The 16,529-nt window shown below is 48.8% G+C and overlaps 1 protein-coding gene across 1 annotated transcript; it reads right to left on the bottom strand.

The window, feature by feature from the left end:
• Window positions 1-8: 8 nt before the first annotated feature.
• On the bottom strand, window positions 9-6,930 carry LOC114769549 (cadherin-2-like). The gene is made up of 5 exons (XM_028962665.1): window positions 6,807-6,930; window positions 2,616-2,724; window positions 1,661-1,860; window positions 907-1,041; window positions 9-486 (listed from the first exon to the last, which is right to left on the bottom strand). Exons 1-5 carry the CDS (start codon window positions 6,855-6,857, stop codon window positions 229-231), a joined length of 753 nt encoding a protein of 250 aa, XP_028818498.1. The 5' UTR covers window positions 6,858-6,930; the 3' UTR covers window positions 9-228.
• Window positions 6,931-16,529: the final 9,599 nt, after the last annotated feature.

Here is a 16,529-nt window from a genome sequence, read left to right as displayed (position 1 = left end):
GAGAGAGAGAGAGAGAGCGCGCGTGTTTAGGAAATGACAGATTACATTACAGACGAAAACTCCTCTGCACGTCCTCGTCAGCAGCTCTTCAGCATCTACTGCAGACCACGCCTGCAGTCACAGGGCACTGCAGAGGCATCCCGAATGTCTCCACGGCAACAGGGGTCGGAGGAGGCCAGGGATGTGAAGCTGATGGCCGGGGTTCCTGCTTTTGCTGCACTGATGGTGTTAAATCGACGAAGGTGAAAGTTCAGCAGCGGGTCTGAGAGTTGCTGTCTGGTGGAGGGAGGCGTAACTCCGGACTCGCTCGCACGCGCGCGTAACACTCACGTGGAAGTTGGAGATGAGCTCCCGGTCCAGTGGTTTGGTGACGGACAGCTGACCATTGATGGGGTTGATGATGAAGATGCCGGTTGGGGGCTGGTCTGCACCAGGTCCTGTTACGCTGTAGCGCAAACGTCCGTTCCACTCCCGATCTGACCGGATCTACACACACACACACACACACACACACACACACAGCGTCACTCAGAGCTGCATTAACATCCATATTCCCACGAGAAGGTTAATTATAACTGAGGTCCAGAATCTCCTTCATAACGCACACACAGCACATCTGCTGCTCTGCGCTTGTGTACGGCGTGTAAAAGTCTGGATATACAAGAGCGCATATACACAACTACACAACATTCTCAACTCGGCGAATACACAAGCACACACACTTCTACTCGTTCCTTTCATTACTTATCCTAAAAACGTCTCATGTCAACGATATTGTAATTGGTAGAGAAATTTACTATATACATGAAATATGATCCTGGACACAGTCCCGTAACTGTGTAACTATTACGTGATATTATCCATAGTGTGTGTGTGTGTGTGTGTGTGTGTGTGTTCTATGCTCACAGTGACAAGGTCCTCTGGAAACTGCCCTCTGGAATTCTCCGGAACGTTGATAGGGGGGATGACCCAGTCTCTCTTCATCCGCCTCAAAGTGCCACCGCCATCGACAGCCATCCCTCTCCGTGGAAACGTGATTTCCTGGACACACACGAAGCAACACTGGGTAAGGAAACGCTTCTGGTAATGTGCAGTGTTGCAGGGTCAAAGGTCAGAGAAGCGGCATCAGTTCGCTAGCAGCAGTTGCTATAGAAACATAAAAGCAACAACCGGCAGTGCCAGGAAAAGGTCGCGCACCAGAGCAAAAGGTCGTGAGAAATGGAGCGGCATAAAAATATGCACACGACACACACTCGGAGTTGCTCTCAGAATTAATACCGCCACCGCGTCTCCGGTCTGATCGCCGGTGTGTTGACGGGAGTTCCCAGCATGCCGTTGTGTAATAACGTGAGGGTCGTCTGGCTCCGACTGAAGGTCAGCGGCTCCATCACACTTCATCTCATTTACTGTCATGTCAGAATTCTGATAAATCACCACTCGGTTTTTCATTACAATTTTGTGTATCTGTCTGTGTGTGTCTGTGTGTATCTGTGTGTGAGTGTGTGTCTGTGTGTGTGTGTGTGTATCTGTGTGTGTCTGTGTATCTGTGTGTGTGTGTCTGTGTGTGTGTGTATCTGTGTGTGTCTGTGTGTATGTGTGTGTGTATCTGTGTGTGTCTGTGTGTCTGTGTGTGTGTATCTGTGTGTGTGTCTGTGTGTACCTGTCTGGTGAGGTTGATGTTTGTGCGCCACTCCTCTTGAGTCTCGGTGTCTCGTGCCCGGACCTCCAGACTCCACCCCTTCCTGTCGCCCAGCCGGAATGTGCGCGCTGCGTAGACGGTTCCGTCCACGTCCACCCGAATGTCCTCCGTCCCGACGCCGTCCAAATGCACGACTCCACCACCGCAGCCGACAAACTCAACTGTGGAGAGAGAGTGGGGAAACCGAATTAGACCCCGCCCACCTGCCAATCACCAATCTCCACCCATTCCAGCTGACAGGAGATGTTCATCAGAGGAGGGGAACACAATCTATCTACAAATGGAGCACATCTGTCTTCATCGCCATCACCTCAGGATGAACTGAGGTGGCAGCGCCATGGAAAAAGCACCAAAATTAATGTTTTCATAAATGTCTGTATTCAGGAAGAACACAGATCCTGAGATTCAACAAAAATCACCCATAAACCAGACTTAAACGTCCCCGGACATGAAAATGTCACTTTGTGAGATGATTTGACATGGCCTGTCTGTGGTCCTGCAGTGGCTAGAAATGACGGTCGGTGTAAAGAGTGTTTTGGTCGTTCACCGTTCAGAGAGCGGTAGTCAGACGGTTGGATCTGGAATTTGTCCCATTATGACGTCATAAGGGGAAAGGTTACCTCCCGTTTCCTGCCCCTCCCCTAAAACATGATCTCCACCCACCGTCATGGCTTCCAAACGTGTGAAGCATTGCAGTTGCTCTGTGATTGGGTGTATCTACACGACCTATGTAGATCCTGGATGGAGTTCACCAGGGGAACAATTCTGTCACCTTATCACAAAACCAACCAGGAAATCGACATGTTCATACACCATCCAGTTCAGCGTGTGTGTGTGTCGTCTGTCAAGGAGAAGAACCCGTCGTGATGATGTTCATCTGGAGGAAAACTGCAGATTACAGGTCCAGGTGGATCACCTTTCAGTAGAGGCTGGTCTTCTGTGATGGTCCCTGTGACGGCCGTGCTGTACACGCTCTCCCGGAACCCCCTCCGACAGGGCGACGCCTCGCCAGCCTGGACAGACACCTGCTTACACACACACACACACACACACACCGACATGTAAAGAAGCGATTACAGGGAGTTTCGTGCTGATGAAGTACGAGCGCGCTATTTTAAACGCTAAACCAGCGATTCAGCACATGTTCCTGTGACCTTCAGAAGAACCTCGGACCGCACCTCCCACGTTCTCCCGCTATGGCCCCGCCCACCGGCTGGGCTGGCCGAGTCAGCTCGTTCTGTCCCGTGTCACGGACCTGAGAGTGCCGCCGCCGGCCATCTAGAGAGCCGGCGCTCCTGGACACTTCCCTCAGTCGCTACTGACCACAACAGCGTAAGCTGAGGGAAGGGGAGGAGCCTGCTTTCCACGACCTTTGACCCCTGGTCGGGAAGAAAACATGTCAGCTCGCATTAACATCTATCAACATCACTGAAAAAGTGCCATGGCTGCAGCACCAGATCGCTCGGTAAAATCCACGTTAACGTAGTTAATCTTTCATCTGAGCGGTGCAGCATTCTTTACCGGTTTGCTGAAATGGGGCCGTGGTGGCCCGGCGGTTAAGGAAGTGGCCCCGTAATCAGAAGGTTGCCAGTTCCAATCGATTATATTGCTTATTTCATCTCTTTTTGTCTTTTCAAACCAAATTTAAATGGCTTTTTAATGCATTTCAGTTGCAGTTTTGCTAAAAGTGAAACGAATGATATTTTCCTCACTCACTCACGCTTTGTCGTATTACTGAGGGTTTTTTTGGAAAAAAATCATCCAAAAATCATCAAATAAACGTAAGTGTATTCACAAATATCCGGCGGTTTTGTAAATGCATTTTTATCGGTTTGCGAATAGATGTAACCGCACTGACATTTGTGCATGACATGAATGTATTTTTGTGTCGAGAAATGCATTTGTGACATTTGTGCGTTACATTTATTTGTTAGTCAGAAATTATATTTGTGAATCTTTGTTGCTGAATCAAGAAACATTTTTGCTAACGGTGTGACATTTATTCGTGAATATTGAAACTAAACTCCACAGGGGGCGCACACGCTCACACCGTTCACTTACACGCTCACACCTACGCCAGTCCACCTAGTGAGCGTTTATATAAATTCCAGCTCATTCTGTGTATTAAATCGCGGCTTCCGTTGAGTAGTCGCTCCTCCTGTACATCAGGGGGCGCTGCAGAGTGTAAATTACAGAGATGAGGTCTCTCTCAGTCGTCCCGACGTTCCGTAGATGACGGTGGGGGATGATGATCCACAAACCAGCCTTCAGGGAACCTCCGCAGGACGCTCCACAAGGAGCACCTCAACCCTGCTGAGGGTCTCTGAAGCGAACATGTCTACCGCCTGGTAGCTCGTGCCGTACAGTGATGGCTGAACACGACTCCGCTGGACAGAGGGAACTCCCGACAACCATGACACGTCACCAGCTGTGCACGTGCGTCTGATTCCCCGTGGGACTGGAACTGGGACGGATGGACAGGAATCGGGAAGTCCCCATTTTGGACAGACGTTCACATTCGAGAGATGAGAGGAACTCACAGCCTGGATTAAAAACCAACACCAAAGTATCCTTCATGTCCGCAACATGCTGAAGGCAGCTATTGACGTCCTTCAGATATCAATACAGACACGAGGTCAGATCCAGGGACCCTTCATCACTGTCAGACGCTCTTCTGACCTTTCAACTCTGTGTTGTGTGACACAGTTTTATTTCATGCAGGACCTGACAGGTTCTTTTTCACACAATCCGTCCCTGTTCATCATCAATCAGACCAGCACTGTCACTCCTACACAAAACACGCAGGAACCCGCGCAGGAACCCGAGCAGGAACCCGAGCAGGAACCCGAGCAGGAACACAGGAACCCAAACAGGAACCCACTCAGGAACACAGGAACCCACGCATGAACCCACGCAGTTACCCGCACAGGAACCCACTCAGGAACACAGGAACCCGTGCAGGAACCCACTCAGGAACACAGGAACCCAAGCAGGAACCCGCGCAGGAACCCACTTAGGAACACAGGAACCCATGCAGGAACCCACTCAGGAACACAGGAACCCAAGCAGGAACCCAAGCAGGAACACAGGAACCCACTCAGGAACACAGGAACCCACGCAGGAACCCACGCAGTTACCCGCACAGGAACCCACTCAGGAACACAGGAACCCGTGCAGGAACCCACTCAGGAACACAGGAACCCAAGCAGGAACCCGCGCAGGAACCCACTTAGGAACACAGGAACCCATGCAGGAACCCACTCAGGAACACAGGAACCCAAGCAGGAACCCAAGCAGGAACACAGGAACCCACTCAGGAACACAGGAACCCACGCAGGAACCCACGCAGTTACCCGCGCAGGAACCCACTCAGGAACACAGGAACCCACGCAGGAACCCACTCAGGAACACAGGAACCTGCACAGGAACCCACGCAGGAACCCACACAGGAACCCACGCAGGAACACTCCAATTTACATCAAACAAAATGTCTCAAAATGAGATAAAGAGGCATCGCAGAACATAAATACCATGCAAAGTAGATAGATAGGCAGAGAGATGGATGGACAAGTGGATGGGCGTCTGGAAAACGCCGACACGACTTCCTGTCTGTACCAAACATTTCCATGATACACACATATACACATGATGGGGTCCTGACTCCGGCTCCATGTTCCAGTCCGGAGTTTCCTGGTCGTCTGCACCTGGCGCTCCGTGTATAAATGATGCCTCATTTTATGAGTGTAAATTTTGTACCTTGTCCTGTATGATGTGTGTTTGTTATTAGTAAATCCCTCGTTTTTGTGATGTTCTGCAAATGTGTTCATTTCTCCTGTCCTCAAAACCTCAAAAGATAATCAGAGCTTTCAGGCACACACACACACATATACACATACACATACAAACACACACACTGACTTAACAAATCTGAGACCATGGAAACATGTCATCTCATATAAACTCACACACACTAGTTCTGAAGTACAGAGCTGTTCTGGAGAAAATCGGTCACTGTGTGTGTGTGTGTGTGTGTGTGTGTGTATGAGGAAGAGATGTGGGGTGGGGAGAGCAATGAGAGATGGCAGTGGCTCATTACCGTCCTCATTTTTATTTGTCTGGCTGCAACCAAAACAATCTGGTCCAGCACCTCAGAAGTTCTTCACCCCACCCACTGACCTGCACAACTTACACCCACCCACTAACCTGCACAACTCAGCCCCACCCACTTGACCCGCCCACCTCAGCCCCACCCACTGACCGGCACAACTTACACCCACCCACTAACCTGCACAACTCAGCCCCACCCACTGACCCACCCACCTCAGCCTCACCCACTGACCTGCACAACTTAGACCCACCCTCTAACCTGCCAACTTCAGCCACATCCACTGACCCGCCCACCCCGGCCTCACCCACTGACCTGCACAATTTAGACCCACCCACTAACATGCCCACCTCAGCCCCACCCACTGACCTGCACAATTTAGACCCACCCACTAACATGCCCACCTCAGCCCCACCCACTGACCCGCCCACCTCAGCCCCACCCACTGACCTGCACAATTTAGACCCACCCACTAACATGCCCACCTCAGTCACACCCACTGACACGCCCACCTCAGCCCCACCCTCTGACCTGCCTGCCTCACCTCCTGTCTCACCAACAACAACCTCACACTCGTCCTACTGTATTTGAGAAATAACCTCAAGCGAAGCTGCACAAAAACACACACTCACACACACACACATCACACACACATTACACACTCACACATGACACACACACACATTCACACACTCATACACACTCACGCACACACACTCACAAATAACACACACTCATACACACACATCACACACACTTGCACACACACTCACACATTATACACACACTACACCCGGGATGAAAGGGACGCGACGGGTTTTTTCAGCGGATTAAAAGCCCAGAGCTGCTCCTCTGATGTGAAGAACCGACTTGATCCACCATCACCAGCCTCCATTCTGCATCACCATCCTCCATCACCCCGCCACCCACCGAGAGCAGCGCCGAGCCCGAAAACGACGCTGCGACGAGTAAAGCGAATAACGGAGTAAACCGCGTCCCTACCTGCAGCGCGGCGAGCAGCGCGGCGAGCAGCGCTCTCCCCCGAACGTCCATCTTCCACCGTCCGGTACCGGAGTCTAACGGCGGCGGAGCTGCGGCATCCCTCTCCGGCTGCGCGTCTGTCCCGCTCAGCAGCCCCCCCTGCCGGCGGCTCGGATCACTGCACCGAGTAACGGAGACTGTACGGCAAGCCGGTTACCCACCCAAAACACAATCTGGTACATTAATCGTTGGCAAATGTCTTACTGGAATTAATGATGACTTATTAACTTACATTTACATTTACAAAATTTACCAAACGCCCAGAGCGAAGTACAATCAGTAGTTACAGGGACACAGTCAGGGTTAAGTATCCCGCTGAGGGACACGATGGTAGTAAGTGGGGTTTGAACCTGGCACTTCTGGTTCATAGGCGAGTGTGTTACCCACTAGGCTACTACCACAACTTTCCAAATCATCCTTTCCCACCGTCCCACACTAATTCAACATTCAACATTCTAGATGTTCAAGACAAATAAAATGGTAATGGGTACTGACACGGCTGGTTGCCCAGGGCGACATTGTGGTGGGGCGGCATCACGGGTGTCTGCACCCATTGCGCGCACCCATGCTGCCCTGACATCTTGATTGCATGGGCACCAATCGGTTTTCTATTCCCCGTTTGTGGGGCGTAAGGGCCGCGGAGGGAGGGGGCAGCAGGAGGTTCTCTGACTGGCTGGGGCGGCATCTAATCACCAGCTCACCAAGGACAACATGACACTGAAGCTCTTTATTTGAAATAGTCAGTTCCACCTTAAATACTTCTCAGCAGGCTGCAATAACCGTACTACGCTTGTAGGGGGTAAAGTACAGTGAGGTTTACAGCCAGAAAATCTGTTTCAGAAATGAAAACATATTTTAAATCTCTGAATGGTGATGATCAAAAAATTCTGAACTATTAATTTAACCATCACCCTGAGTGAGCAGTGGGCAGCATTTCAGGTGACGACCTCTTGAAGCTCATCGAGAGAATGCCAAGAGTGTGTAAAGCAGTAATCAGAGCAAAGAAACTAGAATATAAAACATGTTTTCACTTATTTCACCTTTTTTTTGTTAAGTACAGAACTCCACATGTGTTCATTCATAGTTTTGTGGGTGGTGGTAGCCTAGTGGGTAACACACTCGCCTATGAACCAGATGACCCGGGTTCGAATCCCACTTACTTAACCCTGAGTGTCTCCAGGGGGGGACTGTCCCTGTAACTACTGATTGTAAGTCGCTCTGGATAAGGGCGTCTGATAAATGCTGTAAATGTAAATGTTTTGGTGCCTTCAGTGAGAATCTACCAACGTAAATGGTCATGAAAATAAAGAAAACACATTGAATGAGAAGGTGTCCAAACATTTTGGCCTCTATAGATGTGTACAACTAATTTTATATTATATTGATGTATGAAGGATTAATCTACTATAAAAAAGGGAAATCAAGCTCAAAATGTATGTAAGCTTTTTAGTGCCCCTGGATGGGGCAACTAATTCGTCCGCTCTTTTTCTTGGCTGTTGTTACTGAACGTCTGGCTCAGAATACGCCAGTTGGTGAATAAATGACACGAGGTCTTGCCATACAGCCTCTGGCGCTCCCATCATCCCTGGAAGCGGGACTCGGACTGACAGGCCCCACCCCCGCTGTAACTAAAGCAGAATCTTGTTTCTTCCGCCCCGCCCCACCCACCCTCGCCCGCCCCGCCTCCATCTATTAGCGCCTAATCGGCGGGAGCCCGAGAGCCCTCGTCACGCGCGCCCTAAAATAAACTCAGGACGAGGCCTACCCGCCTGGCCGTGCCCTTGAGTCTGCGCAGTGCGTATGTGGGGCAGCTGTGGGTGGAGTGGGGAGGGGGGGGTGCACGGTGACCGGGACAAGTCGTGTGTCCACTGCCATCGGTGGCAGATGTCGGACGGCCGCTCTAGGAAGTCCTTCGCGCGCCGCGGCCACCATCTGCTCATCATTAAAAGCGTGACGTCAGCAGCTCAGAGAGGCTAAAAGGCAGATTAGGGGAGGGAGGCGGCAGACATTAAAACAGATGGACGGGGAGGACAGGGGGAGAGACACTGGTCAGTGTGTCTGATGTGTGAAATGAAAATCGGAGGTGAATAATTGATTTCTGAAGGGAGACGTCGTGTTGGATTTAATTCCCCCTCTAATGGGCGTATTCTGATCAGGGGCCGTGTGGTCCCCATGGGGACATGGGGAGCTTTTTATCTGCATGGTGGTCAGCCTGTAGTGGGGAGGTGTACATTTACATTTACAGCATTTACCAGACGCCCTTATCCAGAGCGACTGGTCAGTCAGTAGTTACAGGGACAGTCCCCCCCTGGAGACACTCAGGGTTAAGTGTCTTGCTCAGGGACACGATGGTAGTAAGTGGGGTTCGAACCTGGCTCTTCTGGATCATAGACGAGTGTTTTACCCCACTAGGCCTCTGCCCCACTACCACCCTGGCATATGTAGCAGCCATGCGGAGCTTCAACTGGTGACACCGACCACCGGGGTCTACACCACAGTCATGAACAGGACCGATGGGACGTCAGAATCAGACGTCAAAATCCAATTAACGGTTGGTGCAAACGTTAAAGCAGCGAGTGGGACGTGAGGATGTGCTTCATCACTGTCAGCTCAGCAGTGATTCCAGGTGTCGAGTGTGTACTCGGCGGATTAGGAGGCTGGTGTCCCAGCTCAGACTCTCAGCTCAGACGTGCAGTGAGTCAGGCAGTCCGTCTGTCAGTCTGGTACTGCTGGATAAACACATCCGAAGGTGGAAAATATCCACACGTTTATGTATATTAGTTCTGGCCAACGATCTAATCACGATTAATCGGTCTGTAATTAATCGCATCGGTGTGTACCACATTCAAAAATCAAATATTTTTGTCATTGTAGCAAAGACACATTTTTAGGAGCAATTTTCCAATTTACACAATTACTAATGTTAAAAGGGATTAAAATAAGTTGGTCAATGCAGTAATAAAATATACCCATGTCATGATCTGGTCTGGAAGGGGCTACTCCGGTCCGGGATCCGGACCGGAGTTTCACATTTGTCCGGTGTAATGTTTCCTGCTCGTGTTCACCTGTGTACGAGTGTATAAAGCTGCCCTGTTCATGTCTGTTCCCTCATTGTTACATGTCCCCCCCCCTGTCCTGTTCATCACGTATGAAAAGCCCTGTTTCGTGACGTTGTGCGAGTGCGTCCTTCTTCTTGTCATCATCTCAGATCACCTGGCTCGCCATGCCGAACGGCCGTGACAACCCATATAAAGTGAGTCCTGACATACTGACGAAGCAACCAGCCTTAGAAAATCCCGACACTACAGCAGGGCAATATTCACTTGGGTGGTAGTAGCCTAGTGTGTAACACACTCACCTACGAACCAGAAGACTTGGGTTCAAACCCCACTTACTACCATCGTGTCCCTGAGCAAGACACTTAACCCTGAGCGTCTCCAGGGGGGGACTGTCCCTGTAAGACACAAACATTAATATCAGACCTCTATTATTCATTAATATCAGAGATTGACCACTCGTTTCCACCAATGCCATGCATGCCACTGTAATCAATCGAGAGATTTTATATGAATTTCGGGCTAACAGGCTAACCCGCTTTGATCATTAAAGCAGAGCATTTCACCGCCTCCCGCGTCATAATTTATAACACCGCCAACGGTGCAAACTTGGTCTCAACAAACATCCCCCGTCATTGGCCGAGATGCAGACAGCGAGTCGGGTTCGACCCCGCCCAACGCCCGGTGTGCAGTGAATCGCAGGATGAATAATTCAGCATTAAGAGGAGCAAGGCAGTGAGCATCGCTTATCTGCACACATACACACACACACTCACACACACACACACACACACACACACACACACACACACACACACACACACACACACACACAGTTTAAAGTATGTCCTGACATTTCCCTTATCTGTGTTTATACAACATGAACCTTCACATCAATCCTCTCTCTCTCACACACACACACATATACACACACACACCCCGAGTCCAGAAGAGCGGTGGACAGCGGACCGTTGGGGAGTTGAGTGTGAAGACGGAGTGTGTCAGGCGTTTTGACTGATCTAATCGCTCGTCTGCTCGCGACTCGCTGTGAAAATGAAGCGACTTTAATGATAAGAAGAAGCGACAGCGGCTCACTGGGATTTAATGAAGGATGTTAAATAATGAACCCGGTTACGGACCCTTTACTCAGGAAGTGCCTCGCACCGCGTGTGTGTGTGTGTGTGTCTGTGTGTGTGTGAGAGGGAGACTGGGAGATGGAGGTATTAATAACTGTGCACGGAGAGAACACACACAGCAGAAAGGGAGATGTAGAGAAATGAACACACACACACACACACACACACATGGAAGCTCCACACAGTGAGGCTAAATCAGAGGTTCTCTGGGTGGGTTAGACACTCGCCTGTAAACCAGTCCCAGGGTCAATCCCAGTGAGAGTGTCTCCAGGGGGACCGTCCCTGTCTCTACTGACTGTAAGGCGCTGGATAACGGCTTGGAATGAAAGATGTAAAAAGTGTGTGTGTTCTTTATTCCACTTTTACTCTTTGTGTACATGGTAGTAGCCTAGTGTGTAACACACTTACCTAAGAACCAGAAGACCCAGGTTAAAACCCCACTTACTACCATCGTGTCCCTGAGCAGGACACTTAACCCTGAGTGTATCCAGGGGGGGACTGTCCCTGTAACTACTGATTGTAAGTGACTCTGGGAGTCTGGTAAATGCCGTAAATGTAAATAAAGTTCATGGGGTCGTCTGGGTGGAGACCCCAGCTCTGAAGGCGAGGCGAGACACAGCGGGCCACCGTAACCCGCGGGTGACTGACAGGACAAGCTGATGGACAGACAGGGAGAGATGGAGACAGGATGAGGACGGCCAAGATGGCGCTTGTTATGAAGAGAAAACGTTTTATCCGGCGATGCCAATCACGCTGCCAGAAGAGTAATGTGCTGCTCCATTGTGAGAGTGTGTGTGTGAGCGAGAGAGAGAGATTGTGTGGGCGAGTGAATGTGTGCATTAAAATACAAATGGGGAAGGCAGACGGTTTTAAATGAGCAGATATTTTATGCCCACATATGCCTGACGGAAACGGAGAGGGAAAATATTCTGAAGTGGTTTTGTTGATTTCTCTCTCTCTCTTTCACTCACTTGGTCCCATTCATGCATGCATGTGTATGTGCACACACACACACACACACACACACACACTCACAAAAACCCTTCAATTTTATGTATAATATTCAAATGACATGCAAATGACTTTAACACAGTGTGAGAAAGTTAATGCAGCTTCAGCTTCTCCTGGACTGGAAATAGAAGGTGTGTGTGTGTGTGTGAGTGTGTGTGTGTGTGTGTAGTGAATGTGGAGAGGCGGGTAAAAGTTAATTTATTGGTTAATGCAGTAAACATGTTTAAAGTGCTGCAGATCTGCAGATCGGTTCCAGCAGGAGTGAAGAGGGAAGAAGCAAAAAAACTATTGAGATGAATCCTTGCAAAATACAATTACATCAATTAAAACACACACACACACACACACACACACACACACAAAGCTCATCTCACAACACTAAAGCAATTATCAGACACATGTTTCAGCCAGAATTTTCACCCCCACTTCCCAAGACAGCAAGGCAATTATCCCACATAATTCAATAAGCATTCCAGATATCAGATTACTACACACACACACACACACACACACACACTTGACAGGCGTCTTTTCTGCGTCCCTCAGAACAACGAAAGGGCTCGCCCCCTGGCTACTGTGCAGGAGTGTGAATTGTGCGCCCTACACAGGTATACAACATTATCTGAACTGAATAATGAACTCTGTGAACTTGCTGGTTAATGACATTTCAATTCCAGAAGTTGTGAAAAGACCTCCTGAACCACCACACATCAGCAGTAGCAGCGACTTCCTGGACGAATTTACAACATGCTGAGCATCATCTGGGCTGGTAGTGGCCTGGTGGGTGAGACACTCGCGTCTGGACCAGATGAGCACCACTTACTACCATCATGTCCCTGAGCAAGACACTTAACACCGAGTGTCTCCAGGGGGGGACTGTCCCTGTAACTATTGACTCTGATAAGGGCGTCTGACTCTGAGGCATCGACGCGGCGACCCCTGGTGGCGGGCAGGACGCGTCCTCTACGGCCTCTGATGTTTTAATGATTTAGTTTCAACAATATTTTTATTGATTTTAAACAGGGATATAACAGGGTAAACAATATACTGTAAATGATATATTTTATAACCCCCTTATAAACCCTATAGCACCCCCCTCCCTTCCCTGACTCCAAGCCAGCTTTACATGTGCAATAGAGGTTAGATGCCAGGCATTTAAAGAAAAGCTGGAAGTTTTTTTGGTCCTGAAAGCAAAAGAAACAACCAAAAAAAAATAAATAAAAGAAAACAAACAGATAAACAATTAAATAAGAAGGGAGTCAAACTATAAATGTGAAATATGAAAAAAACGAAGGAAGGGCCCCCGATGTTTTAATGATTTAAACCCGTGGACCTGGTGACACATGAACCAACCCGTGAGTGGACGGCATGAGACAAACTTTATCATTTTGAGGGGATCTGAGGGGAGCATGGAGGAGGTGCATCAGGAGGAATGTCTCAACATCAGACTCACCTGCTGAGATGTCTGAGTGTGTGTGTGTGTGTGTGTGTGTGTGGCAGAAGATCGGTGAAGCTGACAGTGTCTCTCACCACCGACTCCATCACACCTCAATCTCAACCCTTCACCGCACTCCCATTTTGCTGCAAATTAATGAGGTCATAAACGAAGCTGAGGAAAGGACTAATTAGCACATTTCTGACTGTTTAAGTGTGTGTGTGCCAGGGTTCTATCCACCGAGCAGCAGACAAGTTACTGCCTGGACCTGGACATCTTCGTGTTGGATGGAGATGGACGTGCAGCTGATGGAGTAAAACTAGAAGCGTTTGCTGCATTTTTGATGGGGCGGTGGGCCAGTAAAAGCGCTCCTGTGGTGATATATATTAATCAGATGTCCAGTCAGCCCCACCGGGCTTTTAGAAACATTATAAATGTTTCAAGACACATTGGAGTTTTCTCCAAAGCCGGCGAAGGAGCCAGACAGATTCCACGTAATGAAATATTCCGGAGACAAATCAAGATCGCCGTTGCCGCACCAAATTCCTTATGGATTTTGGGTATTTTGTGTGTGTGTGTTGGAATGGAAATGAAACTGAACTGTGTTGCTGCTTTTAAGAGCTTAAGAGTTTAATCATCTTCTCTACAGGTGATGAGAGTCTGAGAGCCTGAGCTCATAAAAATTTCATTGATAAGAATAGAGTTTTTGAGGAGATGAAGGACCAGACTGGCGGCTGTCGGCTCAGTGTGGATCTTCATCGGAGCCTCAACTTAAAAGTTCAGAACTTTTTTTTTTTTACAAAAACTGTGAGTGTGTCACAAGACACATGCAGGAATTTGTGCACTTTTTTTGCAGATAAATAATTTTCTCTGCATAAAATTAGAATCCTAACTTATTAATCACACGTTTTTCCAAAAAAGCTTGCTGTAATTAAACAAATGGTGAGAGATACTAGTGTGGGATTGAGACTGACTTGCATGTCTGTGCTAATCTGTTTGTCCGTTGCTTTGTGTTGCTTGTGGCTGAAAGTTAAAACAAATTCTAACCATGCACCAGCCAATCAAATTCATTTATGCAAATGTACCAAACACAAACACATTGGCCAATCAGCGGGTTAGGCATTTACATTTACATTTACAGCATTTATCAGACGCCCTTATCCAGAGCGACTTACAATCAGTATTACAGGGACAGTCTCCCTGGAGCAACTTAGGGTTAAGTGTCTTGCTCAGGGACACAATGGTAGTAAGCGGGATTTGAACCCGGGTCTTCCGGTTCATAGGCGAGTGTGTTACCCACTAGACTACTACCACCCTAGGCAGCTATGATTGGTTGCCACTCCATGATGCAGCTGCGTTTGTTCCTTTTTAGATATTTTAAATATGTTAAAGCGATTGCCTTATTTAACATACAAATGTGTTAATTGTGTAGTGATTAAATTGTGTATGATAATGTTACGTTCTACTTAATGATTGAATTGAGGTGCTTGTCATTATGAAACACTGCAGCACAGCACCAGTGAAATGTGTCCTCTGTATTTAAATACATCGGCAGTGGTAGTTAAGGAAGCGGCCCCGTATTCAGAAGGTTGCCGGTTCGAATCCCGACCCGCCAAGGTGCCACTGAGGTGCCACTGAGCAAAGCACCGTCCCCACACACTGCTCCCCGGGCGCCTGTCATGGCTGCCCACTGCTCACTCAGGGTGATGGGTTAAATGCAGAGGACAAATTTCACTGTGTGCACCGTGTGCTGTGCTGCTGTGAGTCACATGTGACAATCACTTCACTTAATTTAACCAGTGGGCACCATGACAGGCACTTGGCGAACAGTGTGTGGGAACGGTTCCTTCCTCAAGGGGACCCCAGTGGTACCTTGGCGGATCGGGATTCGAACCGGCAACCTTCTGATTGCGGTGCCGCTTCCTTAACCGCTAGGCCACCGCTTCCCCATTGTAACAGAGTTTTACCTCTGGAGAAGGTCAGGCCCTTCAGAGAAGATGTGGTAGTAATCTGTTGCAATCATGGACATTTTGTGGTAAAATGCATATTAAAAGACACTTTTTTTTGTTGCTGTGTTCTTAAACTGAGAAGGAGGCTCTGAACACACATCTCTGTAAAATGGGATTTGCAGCACCAGACTGTCGGGAACTGGGGGAAATAATAAAACTCCTTATTCCATGCAGGTCCCTCTCACCGACTGAGCATCAGCAAAGTAAAAATCGGCTCTCGCCGGTATTTCCGTATAACGAGGCTCATCGTGCATCGTGCTTCTGGTGAAGATGCCTCGGTCGTCACACCTTTCAGTGTCTTTTCATGCTAGTCTGTGGAATCTGGTTTAGGCTCTGACGGTCTCATCATCTGTAGAAGCTTCTGGAGCTGACGTGATACACCACCATGCTTCATCAGCTCCAGACAACCAACAGACAACCTGAAGTTACCTAGCAGGTCACTTAACACCCCACAAACACCCCTTTTACTGAACTGCTGTAGTGATGCTGCAGCTCGACCTGTGTCTCTGTGAGAGGACAGAAGAGACGTCCTTCATCGCTGCTTTTCTTGGTTTGAAGGCTGTGGAAGGCGCCAGAGTTTTATTTCTTATTCCAGAAGAAAGCGGTTAAAGGCACTTCACACGCACAGGAGACTCTTTAGCGGGGTCGTGGCCAAACCTCAGAGGACGTGACGCTCGTCCCACCAGAGGGACGTCACCTTCATCCATAACCGTCCGGCAGAACCCTGCTGGCCACCGCGGACGGGTCGCCAATGAATGAGTGAGGGTCTCTGAAATAAGTGTGACTGGGAAAAGCCCTCATTATCTTCACCGTACAGGAGCTTCTCTGAAAAAAATCTGTTCAGAAAAGTAGTCCAAGTACCAATGAAGCTGGACAGTTCTGTGTTTTTTATTGATCATCGGTAATATTACAATCTATGGTAAATCTAGGATTTTTTTGTATTTGTCCAACATCTAGGGTGGTAGCAGCCAAGTGGGTAAGACACTCGCCTATGAACCAGAAGACCCAGGTTCAAACCCCACTTACTACCATCATGT

This window comes from Denticeps clupeoides, chromosome 19, assembly GCF_900700375.1.
Source record: "Denticeps clupeoides chromosome 19, fDenClu1.1, whole genome shotgun sequence".
Lineage (NCBI taxonomy): Eukaryota > Metazoa > Chordata > Actinopteri > Clupeiformes > Denticipitidae > Denticeps > Denticeps clupeoides.
This window is presented reverse-complemented; position numbering and strand designations above follow the sequence as displayed.